The sequence below is a fragment of the Dermacentor variabilis genome, chromosome 3 (assembly GCF_050947875.1).
Source record: "Dermacentor variabilis isolate Ectoservices chromosome 3, ASM5094787v1, whole genome shotgun sequence".
NCBI classification, from domain to species: Eukaryota; Metazoa; Arthropoda; class Arachnida; order Ixodida; family Ixodidae; genus Dermacentor; species Dermacentor variabilis.
In genome coordinates, this window is record NC_134570.1 from 71,951,672 (window position 1) to 71,978,678 (window position 27,007).

Sequence of the window (27,007 nt, forward strand, 5' to 3'; positions counted from 1 at the left end):
AACGGGGCCTTTTCGTGCAGCAGTTCTTGCAGCTGGCTCACGACGTCCATTATGGACACACTTGCCTCGCATTCCGTCCCCTTCCAAGGCTTGGTGCTGTGCGACGGTGACCGAGCATCGCACGAGTGTCGCTCGGCGTTGTCTCTGGAGTCGACACAATGGGAGCGTTCGAACAGTGCTGGGAAGCAGCTGATTCGGTCACGATTCTGGGAACGTCAGCCTTCAGCTGCATCTTGAGAAGGGCGAAGAGTTCCCGAAGGTTTACCTTCATGTTGGACGGCATGCTGCTGGGAAGGCCGCTTGCCGAGCCAAACGAGAGCTTGGGATTATTTTTTCTCCGGTAGCGCTTTCGAGCAGCGACGGTTGACATGCCTTGAAGCTGGCCAGGCTCAGAAGGAACAGACGAAGCCTTGGGAGCGCTGGTTCTGGAAGCCAGGTTTACGATGGCAGACGTGGAACGAATTTGTCGAGAGCGAAACGTGCTGCTCGTGCCGGGAATGCGCATGCAAAGATCACCGCACGCGTCAATTCACGTGATCACGCAAGCAAATCACGTGATTTGAAGCAAACGCCGCCAGGTTCTCGCGTCTCTTTTGAAGCTAATTTGTATAACTGGTATAACTACCCATCTTAGCGTCTTGTCCTTCGGCTTCCTTCTTGCTGGGCGTTTGCGGACCCGCAAACGCCTGCGTGAAATTGAAGTCGTGGTCGTACCAAAAGTACTTAATGGTAACAGTGTTACGAGTAAATTGGTCGTAAACGACGAAGTAGCGTGGGGAATTTTTATGCAATTATGAAAGAGGAAAACGAAGATACAGCGCAGCGCTTGCTGCGAGCAAGAAAAGAATAGAAAAAACTGCAATAACGAAGAGAAAAGATTTTGCAGATCGCACGCACTGTGGCGATAGACGTTATGCAAAACATTTGGCATACAGCTAGCTATGCAGCACTGTTGGGGTTTGCGCAAAGCGTTACGAGGTTGACGAGTGTGGGTCTAAATCCAGTATTAGCGCGTCTCGCGAGTGCAGTGACTATATAGAATTCACGTAAGTGCGTGACGACAGCAGCATCACGACGACGACGGTGGTCTCTACGATTGCATGAGTTCTACGAACGATCGAATTGGTGTAAGCTAGCGGCATGGATGTGCGAGATGGGTAAGGAACGCAGAAACTAAACGAACGAGTGACTTCAAGGCAATGCTGTTAGCTGAAGACAGTGTCCTTCCGTAGCCATTCGGACGAGCGGCGTGGTGCGGCTGCTCCCCTTGGCCGAGCCGTGATGACGGTGCCAGAGTGGAATTAGATGCAGCGTTGTCGTACTCGGACACTACGTGCACCCGGAAAGAGCATGCCTCGATGTTTGGTTAGGTGGTTTGGTAACGACGAGAAGGACCGTGAAAATCGAGCGTTGGAAAGAACGAGCAGGGCGGCGTCCTGGCTGTCCAGGCGCTCAGAAATCTACGCGTGTGGGAAACTAGCTTTTCAATCGCTGCTTGAAAGAATGTAGCCACCAACCCGTATTCCACTGCCGAGATACCGGGATCCTCTTACGCGCGCCCAGTGGCGTTGCTAGGTCGTCTGGCACCCGGGGCCCATAGGTCTTCTGTCACCCCCCTCCCCGGGTGTAGCTGGCGGAAAGAGGGTGTCTTCAGACGTATATGACACCCCCCCCCCCCTCACTGGCCCCTTGCACCCGGGGCCCACGGCCCCCCGGCCCCCCCTGTTGCTACGCCACTGCGCGCGCCGCCTGGCTCGACTGCGGCTGGCACGCTAGAATCGGAGGCGAGAGTCGGATTACGAAGCTGGAATGAGGAGGCAACGACTATTACGGCATCACGAACACGAGCAAATAGTGATCGAGCCAAGTTAGTAGACCACTTGGTATTTCACCTCAATATTTTACGTCACCAGCATTTCTGCCGATGCGAACGTCACTCGTTCGTATTTCAGAAGAAGGTGCTTGTTCGTGCTTTCAATGCTGGTGTTTTGTAGGGACTTACAAAAAACCTTGTTCTCCACTTTTCCTTTTTGTGTATATTGTAGGACCTCAAAAATGTTAAATCTCTGCGAAGAAAGAGCCATAGACTATATTTTCGGTACTATATGATTCCAGTTTATTGCTAGCTACATTACACATCGTTCTAAATGCATACTCAGGCATAGTTCGCCAACCAGAGATAGTGGTATATATATATATATATATATATATATATATATATATATATATATATATATATATCCATCACACCAGACAATTACACTTAATAATTTTTCCATCAATTTGCCTAGTTCATTTCTTTATACTGCTACCCGTCTTCTTTCTTGAGATACAGGGACTTCTAATATATTTCAATGAACGGCTTTTTCACATTGGCATCAGCTGTGGCTTTGCTTTTATTGCCAGACAACTGTTCTAGAGTGTCATTATTTCTTTAAAATATTCATTGCTTCAGTTGCAATGTGTAACTATTAAAGTATAATGTAATGTGTGCCTGGTAAGACAGGAAGACACTGCAAAAAGTGCAATAAAGGACACTTCTCCAGTACACAGGATATTCAAATAATGATTAATAATAAATTTAGCAGGTTCATCTTTATCAAAAATGACAGTTCTGGAATTTACAGGAAAACTGCTAGAATTGTTGTAAATATGACAGCATGTCATTGTGCTCCGTGTAATGAAATAACTTAAGCCAATATTTTTTACGGGCAATTGCTGTAAATATGGCCGCAGTGAGGGAGAATAAAATCACATAGGTTTCTATTATTTTTACGAAAATTTCCTGTAAATGTGACAGCATTTTGTGCGGTGCGGTGGAATGTAATTACAGACATCTGTCGTTTTGGTGGAAATTACTGTAGATACGACGGTGCGTCATTCCAGTCCTGTGTAATGAAATTATGCACGCCTGTTCTTTCAAAACAGAGGCCTTATCAAACATATGCACTTTGATATTCCACAAAAAGCAGATGTACATACATACGTTAATGCATGACATATTTCTTTGCCATTGTACACGCTCTTTTTGTGCCAACACGTTTACGTTTACTACGACGAAAGAAAAGAATCTACAAAACGCGTGCATTACCACTTGAGACAGCACTAATGCGATAACGTTCAAGGGATTCAATCACCCAAAGATATCCCACCAGGCATCTGCACCGAATGAACCTAATTTTTCATGAAATTTCACAACAGGATCATTGAGTGATAGAATGCCAGCTAGCCCACAGGGTAGTCCATTGTGCCTACGAGCCATTGTAGATAGAAAGATTACTGATATTTGTGCATTTCAGTGGTGGAACAGATCTTCTGTCGCAGATCCTGGCACAGGCAAAAAAGCTGATCTGGCTCGGCATTAAAAGTGCCCTGAACCACTTCTTTATTGAAGTCGAGAGATGCATTTAAAGTTAAACTATAGTATTTAAGAAATACTTTGCTGCAAAAAGTACTTCAGTGAGTTCAGCAGGGGCAGCATTACCGGCTATCAAAGATCGCCTATGATCTCCATTGCAGTGCCCCGCTCCTTCTTGGACGCCTTGCACTGCGAAGGCTACGGCGGAGCAGGGCGTGCCCACAACGCTCCGCCTACTGAGTGTCATTACAATGTAGCGTCACCGCGGTGCGCAGTTCAAGTCTGATTTTCGATGTTCACGTAGACGCCACAACTTCCGATTCCGGCGTCTACTACGTGCCACACGTGCTTTCACTACGCGGGCCGCACTGCGTTCAGCCAAATTAAAAGAGGCGCTGGCTGAGCGAGCTACAGCAGCGAGCGGGCTCATCGAGGCACCCCGTGGTGGCCGCGGTACGCTACGTAGCAGAACTCGGCTACATGCACTGTAGTGCGTATACGCAGTGTTTGCTTTGTGCACAACAGGGCTTGAGTGCGCGCTCGCACTCATATGCTCTAGTCTGGCCATGCTATGTGCTGAGAACTGGCTTTGTCCTGCACCAGCTTGACCGACCGATAGTAGCCACATCCAACTTGCTCATGTTGAAGCACTCAATACAAAGCGATATCTGCCAAGGCATCTCGCCAGGAACGGTCAGGAGTGAGCGCGCGCTGACAAGTGTGCGTGTGGTCTGCACTTAAGTTTCACGTGGTTCGAGGCTAGACGAGTGTTCAATACTAAATGAAATTAGCGAGAGCCGACAGCAACGACACTGATAAGCATTGCGGCCGAAGTTTCATGCCTACGTTGGAGCGTGCATCCAAGCGTTAGCAGACGATAGTCGGTCGACAATATAACAGTAATCGTACTTCGTCATACATAATTCGCACCGAAATTTCAAACGCCGATATTCGCTTACTTCAGCCTGTTTGTTCAACTATGTCAATAAATACACACAGTAACAGTAGGAAAAAGCGAACTGATCCAAACACCCTTCTTGACTGATGTCAAGCAGCCGCCGTGTATAGGAACCTGCTATATGACGAAATATAGCAGCGTGAAAAGAGTGAGGAGAAGGCTTCTGTTGAAAAGAGAGCATTTGAGAAAAAGGCAACTTCGCACTCTGCTTGCAAGCTCCACGTGCCACACATGACTGCAAAGTTTGGCTGAGATGTTGACAGCAGCGTATGCTATCTGTGGAATACATTTTTTTTCACCAAGCCCGAGGTGTGGTTCAGGACCCCTTTAAGCACTTTTGGGCGTGGTGTTGAAGGTACATCTACATACAATACGGTTTCAGTATTAACAGAAATATTCTACAAATCTAGCACAGCTTTATACATATCAATGAGGCATTTACAATATTGATTACCAGACTAACCTCATTAAAGTGTCAAAAATAAATTTTTTCTGTGTGCATATTGCGGTATAAAGCCACTTTGGCCATTTCAACTTGTAATAGGCATTTGCAGGATCGCACATTTCAAGCGAGCAGAAAAAAAAAGAACAGAAAAGAAAAAAACAGCTGAGTCACTAACACACAAAAAAAGTAATGTTGGGGCAAGTACAGGTAAAAATGGCTATGGCCTATAGAATGTGCACAACTAAACTGAATTACAGTGTAGACCTCCAGAGGTTCCTCTACTTCTAACATGCAAAGTATCTCCTGCATTACTGTAATGCCTCATGTATAAGCTTCTTAAATTACCACCAGGAGTCCTGCGCTTCCGATTGTGCAGTGTTTTAAAGAAGGTTCCCACTAATAGCATATTATTAACCACTGGTTGTTAACCTTCCTGTCTTTCCCTCTCTTTTTCCTCTTCCTCCTAGCCAGCACTTGAGTACGCATATTACAAGGTATCTGTAAAGCAGCACCATCAATAACTATGCTAAACAATGTCGAGCAAACATTATCCGAAGCTGTCTTTTGATCCGACAGCCTCCTTGAGTGAGCTCCGCGTCGTGCTAGTACAAGGAATACAGAAAGTCTGCAGCACCAACAACAAGACCACACAGTGGTGCAATATTGGAACCTCCACAAGGGACAATTCCAATAAAAGAGTGAAAACAGCAAATGGATGGCCGATGGCATCAGCTATATTTGTCGCTGTGGCCATTTGGTTCACCTCCATGATGATCATGATGATAGCGAGCTTTAGGTTTTGGTTGCAGTTTTACTAGCGAGGCAGCTCTTAGACTTCTTCGGTGCAGGCTTGGCGCAATTTTCCGCTAAAATGTTTTGGAGCAGGGTGGCGCAATCGTTCACTTGCGGCACACTTCTGCACAGCGGTTTCACCGCTGACTTTTGTCCCAGGGACAGCGTGAAAGCATCCTCGTAGTGGATAAACAACTTGTCTAGTGGCAACATGCCATGCTTGAACAAAATTAATGCGTCACACTGAAGAAGCTCTAAACATCCAAGAGCATGCCTAAACTTAAGCTGCATCTCTTTTTTTTCAAATTGCGCAAAGATTGTTTTAAATCTACGCAAGCAGTTAGCAAATCAGGATAACCGGACTCTGTACAACCACCACCACTTATATTTGCCAGGACCTCAAGAGCAGTCCATTATCACTCCATTTATGAAGGCTTTCAATGCTTTTACAGTTGGCAACATAGGCATTAGTTCAGCCTAAGTATCACCAAGGGCTAACTTAATGCTCTTGCACTGACCTCGTATATAGCCTGTGAGAAAATTAGGAGTAAAAAAAGGACAACAACAGTAGCTGTTCAAAGAGACATGCTGGAAACCTGCAAATATGTACCTAAAATGAAAGTGGTTGTATTCACTATGCCTTTTATCTTTGTTCCAGTGCATGCCTTTACAGACAGTCATCACCACGAGCATATGGCCACGTCGCCATACTAACTGCACTGCTTACACACTAAGGGTTATGAGGCCACCTAAACAAACATAAGTGCATTTATTGAAAAGCTGGCTAACCAGTTGCAGGCACAGTACCCCAGTAATGTCTTTCTACCTCACTGCTCCGATAGGCATTTGTTGATGACACAATACATCTGGTGCTTACCTAAATGATGCACTTGACCAGATGGGCTAAACGATCTGACATCGACATTCCCACAAAGTGCGCGCATCCATAAGCATTGCTTGACGTGTCCACTGAGCTGGTTTATCTGGTTGGGGTACAACAAAACCAATACTATTCAGCAAATGTGAATGCGATCCTCAGCAGAAAAATGGTGGTAATACACAAGACAAAACAAGGAAGCCCAACAATTTATTAGGCCTCCAATTATTTACATTCCTACAAGGAGAAGGGCTTTGGATGACTTCCAGAGCAGTTCACGAGAAACAACGATGCAGGTGGGAAACAGCTCTCTATCGGTACAAGTAGTCTGCTTGAATGTTAGCAGCAAGCTCGGGCTCCCACTTGTCACCGTTGCTTAGGAGCTTCTCCTTGTTGTACAAAAGCTCCTCGTGCGTTTCCGTGGTGTACTCAAAGTTGGGGCCCTGTAGGAAGCCAAGAAAAACAGAGTGCCAATTGTATTCCATAACTACTTAGTGCCCTTTCTTTTCACACGCATCATGTCAAGCAAATATCAGTGAAAACTAATGTCACACAAGTAAATTCAATGGCGTTAAAGGCCAACTGCAACGAAATTTCACTTTGACTAAATTTGTTATAAATGAGTAGTATATTCCATTCAAGCAATCTTGGCAAAGCTACAGGGCTGATAATTGTATAGCATTCTTGTTAGCAGCCTTTAAACAGCACATAAGCAGACTACAAGCACACCTGGTGGCTGTTGCTATGACATTACTAGCACGCCGCCTCCTAGGTTTTTCAGCAAGCTGCAGGCAGCTGTGGGTGCCGTCTTATCATGGAGGTTGAGCCAAGGTGCTGCATATTCTACGTCATGTGTCACTTCCCCCGAGTGGTAGTAGAGGTGCGTTTTTAAGTTTTGGTATCAAAAACGGCTATCTTTGCTAGCTTTCCGTGACACTTCCACTTGTAGTATTTCAACTGTAAAATTTTGCATGGAGGTCTTTTATATCTGAACTGTTTGTTCACTAGGCTTTTCATGTGGGCCAATGTGTCATTGCAGTCAGCCTTTAAACAGTTAATGCCTAAAGGAACACTGACATATATTCTGAAAGGTGTAGAGGCTCTACCACACTTTTCTTGCATGTAAAAAAATGACACTCGGCAAGTGTGACAGTTGGGAAAGACATATAAGATATTTTAATTTGATGCTAAAGTTGGCCTTGAAATGCCAGAGACATACATCATCATGACCTCATGACACAAAGGAAAATTCACTGACAACATGTAGCAATAAGCCAAGGTATAATGACGCTGCTCATAAAAGTCAACAAGAGTGCTGCATGCCTTTGTTCTTGCTGTGCTTGCGTGTAGCATTTTCTTTTAGGGTACAGAGAGTTCGAACCTTCATTAAAATATTAACAAGTAAACAAAATATCATGTCAACACTTTTTTTAACACCAACATATTTGCCTTGACCAATGAGGGAAGGCACACCAGTGCCAATAGACAATTCATGCAAAAAGAAAACATAGAAAAAGCACTACTAGCGTGCTGTCAGACAGCTTAATTGAACGGTGCAAAACATTTTGCCTGGTCTGCGTAAACTTTACAAACTGAATGCCTCGCAAACAACCTGTTCTCGCAGCTTTTCTATCATGCTTTGGTTTGTTCCCAAGACAATCATCTTGTTAACTCACAGGAAGATGTCAAGTGGCAGGTACATTGGTTTCTGAGTACAGCTGCAAAGATAGGTGTGTCTCACAGACCAGTTGTACAGGAGGAAATGTGATGAGCTACTGCTCCTTCGAAGCAGCACTTCCATCGTCGTGGGAAACACACTGATACATTGCTTCAAGTGCCAACTATCCAACTCACTCTGCCAATCAATTTGCTTCTGGATGGTATGGGGTTTTGAACATGGGTTCGACTTCATGTCATTGTGCCCATGCTTTCAGCTCACGGCTTCAAAAGGCTAGACCATTATTAGATACCAACACTTTCGCAGTGTAACATATATTGCTGCTGAGCAGAGAGATGACACTGTTGGTATCGTGTCCTCTCTCCCTGGCTCTGCTGCTACCATCGTGGTCTGCTCACTTATGCATAAAACAAATGTTTGCATTTTCCTTACGCCTTCAGATGCCTTTTTCAGCTCTAAGAAATATACATGGACAACTTTCAATGCCATCCCCAAGTGCTTCAGTGATGCCTTCCGTTGTGTTGGTTGCTTGAATTCAGTTGACATTCATGACATGACTGCACATACTTCTCTGTGTCTTCTTCCATATGAGGCAATACAAGTTGCCTTGCGAGCTTCATATAGACCCACCAAAGTCTATCATGTCCACCTGAATGAGAGCTGTTAAGCATAACAGAGGTCTAAGATTTTCAACACCAGAGTGAGAGGCACTGCAACTTTTCCTGTGTGGGCTGGATAGCTTTAGTTATTCCCTAGATTTTTGTGGTGTTTATTGCTTGTTGCTAGACTTCAACAGGCATGACTGCCAACTTCAACACAGCACTGCACGTTTCATGGAAGCTCCAGGGCAATGGTTGACCTCAATAGAAACTGCTGAAGCTCATTCACATAGCATTCAATCTTTCCATAGGGTCTTCAAATTCCACTAAATTTGAATAATATATGAGTACTTTATGGTCAGTGTCAAGCTTGAATTTTGCACATTGTAAGTAGGAACATAAGAACAGAATGGTTTCTTTTCCTCAGAAGTTGCGCAGTTTATTTCCGCTTTGGTAAAAACTGTAGTAGCCTACCAGCAGAAGTCGTTGACTGTGAGCCGAAGTTGACTCACATTGACACAGGACTACTCCTGTTCGATAATGCGATGCATCCATATCAAGTTCAAATGAAAGCGAAAGGTCTAGAGGGCAAAAAGAACAGGGCCCCACAAAATTCCCTGTGCCAACATTTTGTATGTGCTACTATCCCATTCTCCTGTCTATGAACATGGTATGTCTTCCCAGGCAGCCTTGTCAGCCACCGTGTCTTCATAGCGCAGTCTCAGGTAAGCATTGAAATGACATGCTGGTTCAAGAAACATGCAAAGTGAGTGGATGTCAGATGGCTTCACAAGCTCAGTGATGTGCGTCACTGGCTGTTCTCTTATATTTTTGGTGGTGTCATTGAATACTAGACCTAAAAAGTGACGGTTCTTGATAACTCATTTTTCTTAAATTTACGTTTAGCATGGCTTTGGACAAGGTAGTAAAAACATGTGCGATATGTTCATGTCACTACTCATTTCTTAGAGTACATAATGTCAACTACATGGACATTGAAAAAGCAACCAATAAAAGGGTGGCTTAAAATAGTATTTGTGATCTCTTAAAGCTAGCCAAGCAAGTTCTTCTAACCAAACAAGATAGGACTAGGCTCATATATGTTAAACGAAGCCACAAATGTTGATCACAGTTATCACCGGATCACAGGCATCACAGATCACCAATTTTCTTCAACCCTTTAATTCAATTCACTGACTGCTGTTGGTTTGTCAAGGTCGAATTAGTGGAAGTCTACTGAGACTAATCTTGCTGTGAATACATCTTTTCGACATAATTGATGATGAGTCTCCCCTGTTGACAAGAGTTTGCGAGGTCTGTCTGTCCATTCACATCAACTTGTGTGTGTAGTAAACTAAAAAAAAATTAAGATAGTCTTGCTTTACAGTTAGGGCTTTAGTAATGCTTGTTTGTTTTTCTCAAAGAACAATGTTGGTATTTGTAAAACATTACCAAGCTCTGAGAAATTCGCATGAATTCTGTAAATTGAACTGTCCATTAATATGAGTGACCTTACATCAGAATCGGAGGTTTCACGGGTCTCTCAAAGGTTTTGTAGCCCTTTGCAGCTTTGCTTAAATTAGTAGTGAGGGAAGGCTTATGGCAACTTTAGTAAATAATATTGGCTCCTTTTAGTATTTTAACTGGTCAGTGCAAATCTTTTGGGAGATCATGTAGTACTACGACCACTAAGACTGAGAAGGCAGGTCTTTTTCAGCAAAGTGGAGTAGTTGCTTCAGCTCACGAAGGTAAAATTATTAGTGTTCATTGTCCCAAACCTGCACAGTGGTTTATGAAGGACACTGTAAAGGAGGGCTCTGGGTTAATTCTGACTCTGTGGAGTACATTAATGTGTATTTAAATCTAAGTACCGGAGCATTCTTGTTCTTCGCATCCATCAAACTGTGGCCACCATAGCCAAGAATTCCCAGGAAAAGGGTTGCGCAGCTCAAGAAGGACTGGCTGTTAGCTGGTCTAGCATTCTGAATATGGTAATTTATTACGTACTTGTTCAAATATCATTTTGTTACTGCTACTTTATGAAATGGGCGACTTTTATCTTGCATTTCTTCCCCCGCTGTGACGTAATGATGTGACAGGGTGCATGTGGACCAAGTAGTGGATGTATCAGTAAGTGATGGCAGCACTCGTCCTTACCTGTCTTTTTCATGTGTCTGTTTGTCACTTTGCACTGAGTTGCCATAGTCAGAATGCGCAACCCAACACCAGAGAGGGTAAGAAGCAGTTTTCTTAGAGGCACACGGACCGCACTTTAATGAGAAATGTTGCACATTTTACTTGAGGAAATGCAGTCTACGTCTGGTGCCATCGCACTCATTGCAGTTCTCAGCATATTTCGTCATTGAAAACAGAAGGTTGTTCGAGGTCAGAATCTTACAAGAGCACTTGCTCACAGACGTAAGTGCTTCCAAAGAGAGAAGCCAACTTCATAGGACTGTTAGCTATCTTTCCATATTTGTTCTCATCAAGGTTCTTATCGAACCACATTTGATTCTTGTAAAACAAAAAAAGGGCACTGCTCCTCCTACAGCTTGCCATTCAGTTCTGGAGAACATTGCAGGTCGGTGAGCTATAGCCGCTCTGTGGAATCCAGTGTACTGGTGCTGTTGAGAAAGGATCCTGAAACAGGCGCTCGCTCCACTTCTCATCTTTTAACAGCTCTAGACGATGCTGCTGGAACTGTGTTACAAGGTTTTCGACACATTCTGAAGATTCAGTGTTGTGCTTTACTCTCCATGAATGTTTATCCTCCAATTGAAAAGCTATTCTAGAAACTTCTGTTTTATCTGTAATATTAGAAACTATTGAAGAAAAAAAAGACACCATTACCATTCCACTTTTGAAATATAAGAAAGAGAACAACATAGCACTTTTCACCTTTAGGAAGGATAAGAAATGGCTATTTCTGCATTCAAATATCAATTTTGTGAGTAGAGCTAACAGCATGTCAAGAAATTGGCGCATAAATCCTTGGTCACGTTATTACAAACTCCTCAAAATGTGTTGATAAAGAGCAGCTTGTTATTTCTATAGGCCTTCACAAAGCCTTGATTGAACTTGCTCGCGCTAGTGTTATCAGATCCAAAAATGCTTGATTGACGAGTATGCGCCTGATGAGCTACTGTGTGAGCACGAACAACTGACTTCCATTAATTCGACCCTGACGGGGCTGACAAAATTGGTCACATTATCGGGCAGGCCTAATTAAGTAAGAGGCAGAAAAAAGTCAAAATACACCACTGATTCATTTGGAAGTATTCGACCCTATTCTAGCAAGTGCCTAAATGGAATGCGCATCCCCTTTTTATGAGTTCGAAGTAGAAAACCAATGTAAAAATGACATGATTAGAGCTCCAAAGCAAAGTATAAATTGAACGTGCACCTGACCTTTACGCAAGAGAAATGTAGCACGCCTCCAATTCTCGCAATATGATAAAGACGAAACCCCTGAACTTTCCCAGATTGGCCATTTACTTAATTTCTATTGTTGCTACTCTTAGACTGCACTTTATCGCTCTCTATGGAGCACCACAAGTTGTCCTCTGTACGGTCCATAGTACATTTGACATTCTGCATTTATCAAATGACTCCACAACAGAAAATGGCACATGGTAACCCGCGCCTAGGCTAACCACTTCTCTAGTTCATCCTGCGACATATGCAATTCTCTGGAACACCAAAAACATGCAACGCCACTTGTTGCCACTGGTTTAACATGTAAAATAACTTATCATTTCAATGTGTTTTCGTAATTGCACTGAAAGCGGTGTGTGGTCGTCATCATGCTATGCAAGAACTCATCTTGTCACCACTCTAAATTTCAGAACCTTGTTACAAGATGCATCACGGCTTGAACGCAAAAAAAAAGTGATGTACGTATCCAAGCCAGGACAGGTGGTTAGTGCTAAACAGGTGCACAAATTACCTCAAGCAGTTGTTATGGGTATGAGAAAGAAAGTGTCACTACAAGTACCTTAACCCGAAAACAAATTAGAGTATATTTCTGTAAACAGGAATAATTAGATATGAAAAGGGGAAAAAACCTCAATATTATTCCACATTGATTGCTGCATGTCACATTCGTCAGCACTCAGCGTCTTTTCTGATGACATCGAACATGATAACATGTGTCTTAGGCATGTTGACAGCAGTGTTAATTTTTGGCTGTGCACACATTGTAGGATGTACTCTTATGTGCATCTTAAGTGTGTTGGTCGCATACTGTCAGTTATCTTTCTTTCACAACTATGCTGTAATTGTATATTTTAAAAGATGAGTGCTTTCATGTTGTATATTGTATATCATTTATTCTTTTTTGTAATTATATATGTTAAAATATTAGTGTCCTTATGTTACAAGCCAATAGCAGACATGTGAGAGGCTTCAGGCACTTTCAAGCTGTATGTCGAAGCTTTTTGCCTGGAGGGCTCCAAACAAACTTATTGGAAATAAAAACATTCTATATTCTATTCTATATATATCCATGTTCACCATCTTGTGATGGCGATGGCGATGACACTGGCTGGGCTGGCTCTGACGGTAGGCTGTTGCGAATGCTGCAACAACGGTTTCAGTTTTGTGCGAGATTGCACTGCCCAAGTAATTTTCAGATTAAGCTTCTAGGGAAGAAATGCACACATTAGAGCCAGTTAAATGCTGTAATAATTTATTGCAAGCTACTGTTCTCGCTTTAAAATCTTCCAGAGGCAAGCTGGAAATAGGTGTTGGTGATGGCAGAGGTCATTTGTTCGAAGTAGCGGTGTGCGAATACAACTGATATTTCGGACGCCTGATTTTTCGGACATGCTTGATTTTTCTGATTTTCTCCTGGCCCCAGGACATACCTCATAAAGTCAATGTATTACGTGGCTCAAAATTTCGGACACTCTAGGAGGGCTGTTTCATTTTTCGGACTTTCCAAGCGTCAGCCGGGCCAACTGCCGCGCATTTTGAGCTGTGTCGCCACCATCTTGTTTGTTTACATTTTCCTCCTGTAGCCTCAAAACGGTGCCGGTCTTGCATGGCGGTCCCTCCCCTACTCGGATGCTGGATTGAGGCTATATGCTAGCAGCTTCCACTTCCGCAACAGCGTCACTGCTGTAACGCATGCTTTTTTTTTTCCTTTCTTCCTTCGACTGCCTGTTTGTGTTTGCCATGCATTGACGAGCTTAGCGAGTAGACCTAGTCATGGTCGTGCTGCGAAGACGCGAAAACCACATTCTGTTGCTACTGTGGCTCGCATTTGATTGAAACGGCTTCAGTGCTTCAAGACGCTGTGTGTGCTGCTTAGCCAAGCGTGCCGATTCACAATAGAGAAGAAATTTATGTTGTCGTAGGCCTCGAGAGTTCCGATGAACCGAGGCAAGAACGCTACAATGTCGATGGTGAAGAAAGCGGCAATCATCAAGCTCGTCGAAGGTAGCCGATCACAGGCAGATGTTGCAAAAAAATGTAAAATTTCCAAACAGACTCTTTCGAACTACAGTAAAACCTCGTTACACCTTACCCGCTTAAACAATAGTTTCGTTTTAAAAGTAGTAAGTAAAATTCCCGACTCAGCAGCCATTGAACATAATGTGTTTTGTATCTGCATAAACCGTACCAGCTTATTACGTTTGCATCGGTTAAAACGTAGCGTTTCCACTTTTTGTCGCGCAAACACGGCGGTGCGTCATCACCATCGGGCGGCCCGGCAGAACAACAAGCCTCAGAGATCGGAACAACGGCCTCCAAGCGCCCTGTGCATTTGCGCGTGAAGCCACATCAACATCAACATAATTTCGACGCCGTGCCAGAGAGCATTGTGGCGTCGTGCAAGCAAGGACTCGCGTCATGCCGAAGCTCGGATAAAGAAGACGCCAGGTGCTGAGCATAGAAGAAAAATTAGACATCATCCGTGCTATCGAACGTGACACGAAGTCAGCGCTGGCACGCGACAGGGATCTGCTGTTGACTACAGTGTGTGGCATTTGGAATGCAAAGAAGTTCCTCGGCAGCGCTGCTGCGACCGCGAAGAGATGTCGACTATGAGGTTCGACTTTTCGCCATCGTTGCCTCTGTTGTTGCCGAAGTCGACTAGCAACAGTGATGAGGACGACACGGAAAGCGACAGCACGGGTGATTCAGGCCCGACAGTGGCAGAAGCTGCACGTTACGTCAGCCTCATGAATGCAATCGTCGCGACAAGAACAGGGGTGCGATAACTATTCCAAACAAAAAGTCTTCCGAACTCCGGCACCCGGCAATGAAAAAGGCACCCCAGGACTGCTGCAGCACTACTGCGCACGTGCACGGAGAATATGTAACGCCAACAAGGAATCAGCCATGCGAGTGTTTGCTGAGAAGACGGGGCTGGCTGAAAAGCTGGCATGCAGCTTCAGTAAGTTTGAGGCCGCTGTCGTCGTGCTAGGCCGCCGCGGCATCAAACGAAAATAACACTTTTGTCGTGCAAAGTGAATAAATACTGCATGTTTTTTTTTCCCCTTTCATCGCACTCTCTCCGAGTTCCGTTTTCGACAGGTAAGTGGGTGAGCTCATGCTAGTTCGGTTAAACAGTACTACCGTTAGGTACGTACTTTTCCCGAGCTCCGGCCAACTACAGTTTAACGAGGTTTCACTGTACATGGAAAACAAGCAAAAGATTTTGGAGGCGGCGGAAAAGTCTACTGGGTGTCATCAGAAAAATGTAAGCCAAGGCACCTATCCAAAGCTCAAGGAGGCCCTTCTTGTATGGCTGAAGTCAACAGGGGCCAGCAAGGTTCCCGTCTCCGGTGCCCTCCTCAAACAGAAAGCCGTGATGACGGCGCTTCAGATGAACATTGAAGGATTTAAGGTCAGCAATGTCTGGCTAAGAAACTTCAAAAAGCATGCAGATCTCAGTTTTAAGAAACTGTGCGGTAAAAGTGCAGCTGTTGACCTGAGCGTCGTTGCGCACTACCATTATGAAAAGCTGCAGTCGCTCTTACGGAAGTACTTGCCGGACGACATTTTCAATTGCGACGAGGCCGGATTTTTTTTAAGCCTACGACAGAGAAGACTCTTGCCTTTGCTGGGGACCCTTGCCATGGTGGAAAACACAGCGAGAAACGAGTTACTGTTTTGGTCGGCAGCAATATGTCGGGGACAGAAAAACTGTCGATGCTTGTCGAGGCAAGTCGAAAGCTCCGAGGTGCTTTAAAGGCGTAAAGCCCCTGCCTGTCTTGTACGTGGCGAACAAGAAGGCATGGATAACACAGCAGTTTTTTTAAAGCTATGTGAGAAAACTAAATTGTAAATTTGATCTAGAAGGCTGCAAAGTTTTGTTCGTCGACAACTGCACTGCACACGGGCACATAAACAACTTGAAGTCTGTGCAAGTCCAGTTCTTGCCACCAAACACGGCAAGTATCCTACAGCTGATAGACCAAGGCATGATACGCAACCTGAAGGTGAACTATCAGTCATGCTTGCTTTCGCATGTGGTGTTGTGCCTCGACAGTGGAAAAGCCTACTCTGTCGATTTGCTTGGAGCACTTAGCATGCTCGCTGATGCGTGGTAGTCGGTGGCACCCACAACACTGCGCAACTGCTTCCGCCCCGTGAGATTTGTGTTGAATGTCGACTCGGCTGTCTTGGACGAGGATAGTGTCGTCGAGCAGCTGTCTGGCAGTGAGCACCTCATCGACGACCTTCGCACTGCAGGCGTCGAAATTCCCTCGACCGTCTCGTTTTCGGAGTTCACGGACGTGGACAGCGAGTTGGAACTGTGAGCCGGGCTCACGGATGAAGAAATCATTCGCCGAGTGCTTGCAGAGTCCGAGAGCTATGACGACAACGACTTGCCTGCAGCAGCGCAGTCGACGCAAGCTGAGCTGATGCAAGCAGTCGCAGCTCTTTCGTCGGCTTACAGCGACACAACGACTCTCGCCGAAATTCAGGAGGACCTGCTTGCACGCAAGCAAAGCATGGTTTGGAAGACCATTAATCACTTTGTCCAGCCTCTAACTCAGTATTAAGCAATAAATTGAGTTTTTTGGGGGCACATTTGTTTTTTCGGACTGCCTGATTTTTCGGCCATTTTCGTGGTCCCTTGAGGGTCCACGAGAAGATTCGACTGCACTTGAAACTTCAGTTATTCGATTCGATTCGAAAGACACATTTACTATTCGAAATATTCGAAGCCCCAAAAATTGCTGTTGTTGGCTTTTCAGTTATGCAGCCAAGCACACAGAATGTATTGCGGTCAAGCATATTTGCCATGAAGTGAAGCATATCAAAAGCAAGAAGGGGACACTGTCACAAGGCCCCTGCTGGTAATTATGGCTACCCGAGACTACCAATTAAGTGCCCACACCGTGCTGCCTCTTCATGCTTTTGGACAACACAAACTGCCAGGGAGAAACTTCTGTCTGTTGCTTATCTGGCTAAGTGCTTAACAACACGGTTTCCAAACTACAAATTTGACCAAGTAGCAAACTTGTCAATCACTGATGCACTGCAGGGACTGCCCGCTGCTCTGCCCTCTTCGGGGATGCCAAGATGAGAACTTATTTTTTGTTAAAGAATACTGCCAATCTCGTCAGAGATTGTAGCAGGGAAGGTACATGAAAGGTCTGTTGGTTTCACAGTTTCACAGAGACATAAGCAGCCTTCAGAGGGAGATCCTTGAGGCTGGACATATAAGCACCTCAGTAGACTTGTGCATTAGTGTACCATTAGTACATCTCACAGGGAATTAATTAACCTACTTGAGGAATTGATGGTTTTTGCACGCACAACCTTCTACTTTACACCCCTACGCCCTATGTTTCTCACCGTTTTAGTGCTCTATAGCTCAGTCCACATGCCCTGTTTTACACTAGGTTTACATAACCTTGTTTTAAATATGGCATCTGCAGGTGTCTGGACAAGATGTGATTTATGTCTATATGTAGCCATAGTATCTTTATCACGGTCAACACCCTTTCTCTATTATTTGTTGCGCATGTCTTGGCCAGAATCGAACTCGGCCACACAGAAGCACAGTAGACATTTGCAGGATTCTCTTAAGTTTCAATAAAATCAGTTGCAATAGAGCGTCTTGCCTGTCTGTATCTGTGTTCCTTCCGTCTGCGTTCTTTTCATCGGAAATTCAGCACTCTTCTACCCTAAAATGGCCCAAGAAAAATTCCAGCACCAAGGAACCAAGATATGTCCTTAACAAGGAAAGCTTTTGAAGAGGCTCCTTCCACGTCAGCTCTGTCGAAAGACTTTGGTAAGCTTCTCAACCAGTAGCAATTTTCCCTGCCACAAGTCCCGGGTGCAAGTATGTGCATGATGATAGCTTGGGCTGAAAAGAAGATCCAGGTGAGTGGTGGTGTAAGCATGGTGCCCACTGTTGGCTCGGCTTGCGAAGAAATAGCTGCCGATACCAGTCACTAGTGCGTCCAGTTAACAGCTCTTTTCGGTGTCTGGAAAACTGTGTAATGCAGGAGGGTGTTGCTGCTCCCTGGACATGTCAAGCAGCTATATTTCCTTCATGACAGCCACAGCTATGATACTGTCGAGCTAAAGTGTTGCACTAAAGAATTTCGTTTACCACAAAGCATAGTTTTCCGGTACATTATTTGCTACAAAATACTAAACCTGCTCTTTTTTTTTTTTTCGTACCTCTCGCTGTTGAAGAAAATAGTATTTTTGCAAAACCAATAGTATTCGTATTAAAATATATTCTATTCAATTAGCACTTGGTTTTCATTATTCAAGTTCCCTTCGAAATTATAAATTTGATATTCGCACACCCCTAGTTCAATGCATTCATTGTACCCTAAGTGCCACCAAGACGGATGCTGCTGCTGTTGGAACCACCACTGCGGTCATCAGAAGGGTCAGCCATGTGCGTGACTGATGACCAGCCAAGCTCGAATTATCTGACAAAGGCTAATTTCATGACCGAAATAAAGAAAGCTCGGTCCCATAGAAATGTATTGGCGTTGGCTGGAACCTTCGGTCGACATCAAATTAATCTGAAAATTGAATTAACCGAAGTTAAATTAGCGGAAGTCTACTGAACTTGTAAAGGTTAAAAAGCTTGGTGAAGACACTAAGCAAAAGCATTGGTTTGCAAGTGCTACTGCCTGTGGTCGGCGTTCAATTGAAATATAATGCACGGAAAAGCAAGTTCAATTCAATGATACGGATGCCATGCCAATAATATGTTCGGTGGTCCCCGTGTACCCTTCTTTTCTTTCAGAGGAAAGTCCCACACTCCCACACTGCTTTATTTGTTTGTTTCAGTGCGCTAGACACCACCAATGGTTCAGTGCGTGTATTGTGTTTGGCGACAAAATTGCTGTTATTCTCCTTATATGGCAATGCCCCGAGTGTTGCAGCAGCACACCATGGAAGTCTGAATTACGTCGCGTGCCAATAAACAGCTACATGGCCCACAGGCCATACGCTGTGCCCCCCTACACAGGAAGGCAGTTAAGCGGAGTGCCACATTTAAAACTGTAGAACAGTGCCTGGTTCCATTGTTGAACGCTATTTCTTTAGAAAGTGACAAGAAAAACACTCTTTCCATGTGCACCATGTTTCACAACATGCTCCAGAAGGTGCCACTACCTTGCTATCCCATTGAGAAATGGTTGCATGTTTATCACCCAGTCTTGGTTGGATAGCACCTCATAAAAAAGGAACCCATCCCACTTGATTATCAGACAGCCCATGAAGCCTTACTGGCCATAAAACTTTAATTTAGTTGTTTCTAATGCAGAACAGAGCACACATGACAGTGGTGAATCATTAAATGCAGTCTAAAGCAACTTTCATATGTTGATTTAAAACTACAAACCCCACTTAAAGTAAAACATTTTTTTTTAGATTTCCGCCATTGTCTCATGACATGTTCTGGTCAATCGTTCGTCCTTTTAAGAGCCAAAATGAATTAGCTTGTGCATAAAACGTTTCAATGCTCTAGAGCAATGTGACACAGGTGTGCAAGAGAATATGGCCTCAAACAGCGATAACAAAAGCAACACTGTGTCTCCTTGATAAAGTAGACAAAATATATTACAGAAATCCCTGTACTACTAATTACGATGAGGCAACAACTTAAGCACCATGTTTCTCTACAGTAATCATATAGTGTGTAAACCATGGTCCACGCCGTTACCACTTCCTTTTTTCTTGCTTACCCCACACAGTGCAAGAGGTCCTCATAACTGATTAGGGTTCAATTCGATTCAAAGGCATCGATTTGACTTTTCTTCTCGTATGCAAGTCCCACATGGAAAAACAACAGGATTAGCGTCAATGGCATGCTCACTTCAACGATGGCGTCCACAGGACAGGCCTCCTGGCAGAAACCGCAGTAGATGCACTTCGTCATGTCGATGTCGTAACGGGTTGTTCGTCGGCTTCCATCTTCACGCTCCTCTGCCTCGATGGTGATGGCCTTTGAACAGAAAAAAAAAAAACATACACGTGGTTTCACAGCAGCCACTTTTTCTGATGAGAAATAAACTTCAAGTGCTCTTCTGTTGCACACTGTCGGCTGTACACCCAAAGATGAGAGCACGTCTAGTCCAATGAAGCAAGCAAACAGCTTAAAAAAAAAAAAAGAAGAGTAGCAGTTTCACCTGAAAAGTGAAGCACTGATTGTGATAGCGAATCATTAGACATCTTTACGCGGTAAGGCTGGTAGGTTTATTAGGTGTATAAAGTGCAGCAAACATTCGCTTACTAACTAAATTAACAAGCACGGTGTCACATACGAACAGGCAAACATGACCACATGTCACTCGATGATTGTGGATGCTTACTGTCCAAACTCTGACCTGATGAAGAGTGGCAGCAGCGTTCCCACAGTAGCTTGCTGGCACGTCACTAATTTTTATAGCATCCACTCGGGCTTAGTGAAGTTTTTATCGGCAAAGATGAACTACATTGTATTCTAAACGAGGCCAAGACTGAACTTAGCAAGTTTCGAGAACTTTTACGGCGCCACAACGGTACAAACATGCAAAAACTCTTTAAAATCACCGACGTTACACTGCTGTAATGGCCCTGGTGCTCCGGAGTAAAATTAAAAAGCTAAAATTTGGTCTTTATTTTCTCTTCTAGTAATAAACCTGTTACTGCAAAATTATTTAAAATAGCGTTCTGAAATAATATTTTACCAGTCTACGCTGATTGGTCATTTTTCTTTAGTGCTAATTTAAGGAGTTTTCTCAAGGTCAGCGCCATTCTTCATGGGACCCTCGATCATTGGGTTTATGGCAACTAAATGTTCAAGTATTACTGGCCTATGTCACAAAACAGAGGAAGAGAATGGCTGCACACTATATAGCATTGTGTTCGACCACCTGCGTTACCCTTCTCAGATTTTCAGAACAAACGTTTGTGCTAACAGCTGCACTGTTCTTGCTCAAACTTGCCAGTACAGTGACATTTTTCTGGCTCACAATGCTTGGCGGACAACCTAGCTTCTCTGCTTGCTTGGTTCCTCCACAAATTATAAAAAACCATTGTTGCACACACAACTCACTGTTAAAAATGTCAGCAGTACTACAGACATATGGACTGCTTTTTGCCCCCTGTGGCTCAGTGCAGAGAGTCGTTTCACCACTTACAGAAAGCACTCCGCTAGCTACTCAGTACTCTGGCAGCCAACAACGAAGATAGAAGTTTTACACACGAACCAGGAGACAATACAGACACGCTATCACTCATTCGCATGTTACTCTGAATTACAGCACACGCCGGGACAAGCACAGGAAATGACATTTCGCATTTGCTGCCATATTTGCTGAACCCCGATTCTACAGTTTCAATGAGACAAAACTGCTGCAGTACTGGCTGCAACTGGTTAGGAGGTTTTGTTTGGTGAAGTTTTTTTTTTGTGTGTGGTGTTTGAAGGTTTAGATCTTGTGGTCGGTGGTGTCACTGCATCACATTTCCCTGCAAGCGTCCATAAGGTCCACTGCCGCTGCCAAGGACAGATGCGAGATGCATTCATTGCCAAAATGCAATGCATGTGATGGAAAGAAAAATTGCTCTGCGTCTCCTATCATGCTCTGCCATTTCATCTTTCCAGCTCACCACAGCTTTGCCCACATCGATTCCCACAGTGCATGGTATCTGCATGATTCTGAATGATGCGGACCAAAAAATGCAACCTTTTCGCAAAATTTGCAAAATTCAATACAAAACCTTTTTTTAAGGTTGTTAGAATAAAAACACAAGTCACTGTACATTCTGAAAGCGCTGCAAACAAGCAAGGACGACGCAGTCAGTTGTCATGTGGATGACCGGAGGCCTTTACCTGTGCTGGGCAGATGGCCTCGCACAACTTGCACGCGATGCAGCGCTCCTCTCCCGATGGGTAACGACGCAGGGCATGCTCCCCTCTAAAGCGGGGACTCAGGGGACCTTTCTCAAAAGGATAGTTGATGGTGGCTGGCTCCTTGAACATCGTGCCTGTCACCACTGCCAGACCTGCAGTGTGGACAAGAGTCAATCAGGCTGAAACGTTGCAAGTAATGCTTAAATGCCAGTACAGTAGACTTCTGTTAATTCTGGTTAATTCGATTTTTAGGTTAATTCGATCCCAGCCGAAGGTCCCAGTTTGTGACCATGCATTTCTATTAGATAAAACTTTCATTATTTCGATCTTAAAATTAGCCTTCATCAGATAATTCAAACTTGACCAGTCAGCATGCACGCACCTGACATATGGTGACCCCAATTGTGACACCTTTAGTGGCAGCGTCTGTCTCAGCGAAGCTTAGGGGCACAGTAAATGTGTTGAATACATGTCATCTACAATCAAGAACATTTTTGGTCTGCCCTAGGAAGATTTTCAAGCAATAGCGGTGGCGCACAATGTCTCATTACAGTATTTAACCGTTCCTAACAGGCACATCCTTTTTTCTTTCAGTAAAGTGGGCCACAAATTACATGTGCAGTGCATTGGACACGATACCAAAATCGTCTTCGTGACGTTTGTATGCTTTACCGCATAACATCAAAGTATTGCGGCGAAGCTAACTTTAAAAATCCGTGCGACGAAGCTGACTTTAGAAAACAGGCTGCCGTTATGCAACATATATTAGACGCTCGCCCATCTTTCTTGCTAAAAATTCGGTGCGTGTTAGATTTGTATTTTGTTTAGGAGCTTTAATGTAATTTTTTCATTAGTTTTCTAAATTGGACACATGGAAAGTGGGCGCACGTTTGATTCAGGGTGTGTTAGAATTGAGAAAATACTGCGAAATGAATGAGCGATCTGCTTTAGTGTTTCCTCTGCATCTTGTTTAATTCGATTCGCCGGATAATTAGATCAATTTTGCCGGTCCTGTCAGGGTCAAATTAACGCAATTCAACTGTAACAGTGTTTAGCACACCTTCACTATAATTTTTTCTTACATCTTATGGGCACACAATCTATATAGAAGGTTATATGTTTTCAATCGATAAAAAACTTATTAAAGATTTCTGTGACAGATGTCGCAATTGTGTAAGATCAGCTGGCTTGCTTGAAGAGGCAGACACTGCTTGCAAGACAACTTGCAGAGTGATGTTAGCTAAATACCAAAATTTCACTACTTTTTAATCACTTCGGACAACATGCCCCAGCCGTGGAATTGAGATTGGGCAGTAATGAAGCAATATCCTTTAGCAGAAATTCTGTGCATAGTACCAGGGTTAAGACATATGCCCATGAAATCTTTGGCAACATGCACTGATGTTCCAGTTAACACTTATCAGTGCTCCATTCTCCACAGTGCTGATAAATGCTAACTGGAACATCTATGCATTTTGCCGCACATAAGCATGCACACAATGCGAGGCCTTTAATGAATTAATAATTACCGGGGTTACATGCCAAAAGCACGATTTCATTATGAAGCACGCCGTAGTGGGGGTTTCCGGATTAATTCTTACAACCAGGGGATCTTTAATGTGCCCTCAATGCACAGGAAACAGGCATTTTTGCATCTCACCCCCATCGAAATGCGGCCACCGCAGCCGGGATTTGATCCCATGACCTTGCGCTTAGCAGTTCAACACCAAAGCCGCTAAGGCACCGTAGCAGGTAGGTTTTTAACGTAAACATCTCAGTAATGCCTGTTTGTTCATGTCATCAATGCCACAGCAATAGATAACACCGCCATGACTTCCACAAACATTGACTACACTCTGCAGAATATTCACCCCCTTTAGGTCTTGTTCTTCCCCACAACATTTGTCATTAATCTTGTGTGGATTCACTCTCTTTAACTCATCTTATTTGAAAGGCATCACATGCGAATCTCGGTGTGCTATAGTGTTCTAGACAGAAATGTCGTGGGTGCAGAGTGTCAAATGAAATATATGCACACAACTGGTGACAACAGTTCTGTGCATATTCTTTTGATTTCTTTTGTGCGTCACTGGCAAAGAGGTTGTACGTATGTGAACTTCTGCTGACACAGTTGAAGCAGCGAGTGCACGGCTGACTTCTGACATGTCGGATAACGCTTTAACATATCAGGAACGCCACTGTGTATCGCAACGAGCGTAATGTAATCTTATCACTGGATCTAAAACATTTGACGTACTCGGCACACGTGCACAGAGTGCCTCAATATGCGTGGAGTGTAGCACAAATAAGGGAGGCCAGCATAAATAGCTCTCCTGGCTACACCAGTGGCACTTTAGAATTAAAATTTTGCACAGAGGTAATATTTCGTGGCACATTTTGTTTAGTGTGGCGTCTGTGCGTAGTACTTGCCGGTTTTTCCAAACAGAAGCGCAGAATTTCTCACCTCTTGTCAGGAAATCTCACTGACCACATGGCAACAATGTGTGTCGCAGTTTTGGTGAGACAGCAAAGTGAATGGGCAACACAGCTCATGGCAACGTGCTGTGTTGCACCTTAACAATGACAACAAGTGCCAGGGTTCCTTTCACGCAAATAATTACTTGTTTCAGTCCCACAGATTGATATGTTGCTTATTTGGGACAAGACAGGCAATTACTGCGCACAGACAATGCACTAAACAAGATTCACCATGAAATGCTAGTTCTGAAAAACTTTAGCATGGAGAGAACAATGGTATAGCTGCAACATTCAATACAGTGAACCTCGTTAAACAAACGCCATAAATCTTGTGAAATAATTTAATCTAGCCACAGTTTGGTATATACAGTTATGCACAAAACTAGCCTGAGGCTACAGAACAATTCAATCAGCAGCTAGCCTGAAATTACTATGCTCTGCACTACAATCTTGAGGCGATCCTCAAGACCAAACACAGTAAGATTTTTTACAAATTTGCCAAGCCACTAGCAACCAAATACGACCCGATACTTTGAAATCTGTAATGTCACACTGATGATGTATTAGTGTTGCATTAAAAAATAAGAACTCAACCTTAATTTTGTTTTATTAATAGAACAATTGTTTTTAATATAGACTGATTCAGTGGTTCTCTTTAGTGTCCCTTTAACAGCACTAATTGGTGGGCTAGTCAGTTTATATTAAGGAAATAGTCAGTCATAAAATAATGTTGATTAATTAATATATAGGCTTTAACATCCCGCAGCAACACTTTGGGTAATCAAAACCCTACAGCAGAAGGCCCCTAAGTGACAGTTTAAAAATTTAGCATGTATACATGCAGTGGCAAACCACTGTGCCTAATTCTTCCCGTCACTGCTTCTTTTTAGTGTAAGTGTCCCTGTGATCCCCTTGCTCAGGCACTGCAGCATCTGGAAGCCACGTGACTTTGCTCACTGGCACACGAGCTTACACTGGCAGAGTGGAGGAGTTCAACCAAATTCACAAACACTTGTCACCATAGCTTGGATCCACGTCTGCAGCTCCGTATTCTGCCGGAAATACCACAAGCCAAAGCAACACTTCTGTGCTGCCTGTGACTGAGCATGGCATTCACAAATGCCTAATAATCCCAAATTGGTATGGTCAACAGTCCTGCGTGCGGCGACTGCCACTGTGAGGAGATGATCAGGTAACTTCCCTGTGACTGCCTTCGGTACCGTGTGCATAGAAAAGAACTATTGACTAATTGTGCTAGATAGAGTGGACGACCACCTTTAGTCAGCGGAAAGAACCTTGGGACACTGATCCAGACCATCCTCAGTACAAAAGGCAATAAACTTGTATCTCTTCTTTGCGAGGACAGCCAGAATTCGTGAAAAACTCAGTGTTCGCATGCTGCACTGCCTTATATGCTCACTTTTCACTTTTTTTTTATATGTCTTTCTAATTAACATCTCATCACCTTACCGTAGAACCGGACAGCCATACGGTTTTACACTGGCTAGACAAGTTCCCTGTCTAGGCGATACGAAAGTGCCACGTTCAGCCTACGTGCGCGGTCAGACTTACCTCTAAGGAGCTCAGTGAGGAATAGACGCTTCGACACGACATCAATGTTTTCCCTAAAGGTAGGGCCAGGTTCTGGAGGATGGACTTGCTTGTAGCAAGACAACATGTTCGCAGTGGAAAGAGGCCTTGAACATCTCCAGACGGCGCTGGTCACTGTTTTGTTTGAAATGAAACAAGCACAGACAATAAAAAAGAAAGAAAAAAAACGGCGATATGCTACACACGCTGTCTGCTACCCATACACTAAGACCCACACAGGCACTCTCGCTACCCACAAACTAAGAGCCACACGGGCACTTCCGGTCGTAATCGAGCCCGATCTCGAACAAATTTTTCGATCGCGATTCGCTGCTTTGCGCAAGCTCGCAGGCGGAGCCAATGAGCTCCGCTAGTAGATTTCAATCGTATTCGAGTTAAACGCTCTTTGAAAGCGTGCGTTTGACAGGGACACTAAACGTAAGAGTCTTAACAGTTTTTATGCGTCAAAAAAGCAACGCTTGCTTGACATACTAAGTGTCCGAATAAAACGTTTGGGGAACTTTTACGCAGGAGAAGTTAGAACCCGGGTGAACGGCAAGGTCGAATAACCCGCAGCTCACCACACGAAACATTGAGCATACCGTGAGAAATTACGCAGCTCAGACGACACCGTCGTCTGTAAAAGTACGTATTGGTATATGCTTAGTCTGCTGCCCACGAATGAATACTAACACATGACTCGGAGACGAAAATGCGAGTTATTTCATACCAAGAGGAACTTTTCGGCTGCACAGAGATGCCATGTTGGTTTCCACTGAGAGGCACAGCGTTGCTTCTCTAAACCATATCATGCCTAAACTCCGTTTTTTTAGTTTTCTTACTAATTTAGTACATAACGTTGCCTTTTAAATAAAATTCCAGTGTTATGCAAAGCTATACAATTTGTT

General features: G+C 44.0%; 1 protein-coding gene across 2 annotated transcripts; it reads right to left on the reverse strand.

Moving 5' to 3' along the window:
• Positions 1-6,620: 6,620 nt before the first annotated feature.
• Positions 6,621-26,921, reverse strand: ND-23 (NADH dehydrogenase (ubiquinone) 23 kDa subunit). Of its 2 annotated transcripts, none has more exons than XM_075685584.1 (5): positions 26,830-26,921; positions 26,082-26,234; positions 22,011-22,183; positions 20,013-20,141; positions 6,621-6,873 (listed from the first exon to the last, which is right to left on the reverse strand). In XM_075685584.1, exons 1-5 carry the CDS (start codon positions 26,909-26,911, stop codon positions 6,742-6,744), a joined length of 669 nt encoding a protein of 222 aa, XP_075541699.1. In that variant the 5' UTR covers positions 26,912-26,921; the 3' UTR covers positions 6,621-6,741. The 2 variants fall into 2 exon arrangements, with proteins under 2 accessions (XP_075541699.1, XP_075541700.1); XM_075685585.1 differs by lacking the exon at positions 26,830-26,921 and adding an exon at positions 26,793-26,811.
• Positions 26,922-27,007: the final 86 nt, after the last annotated feature.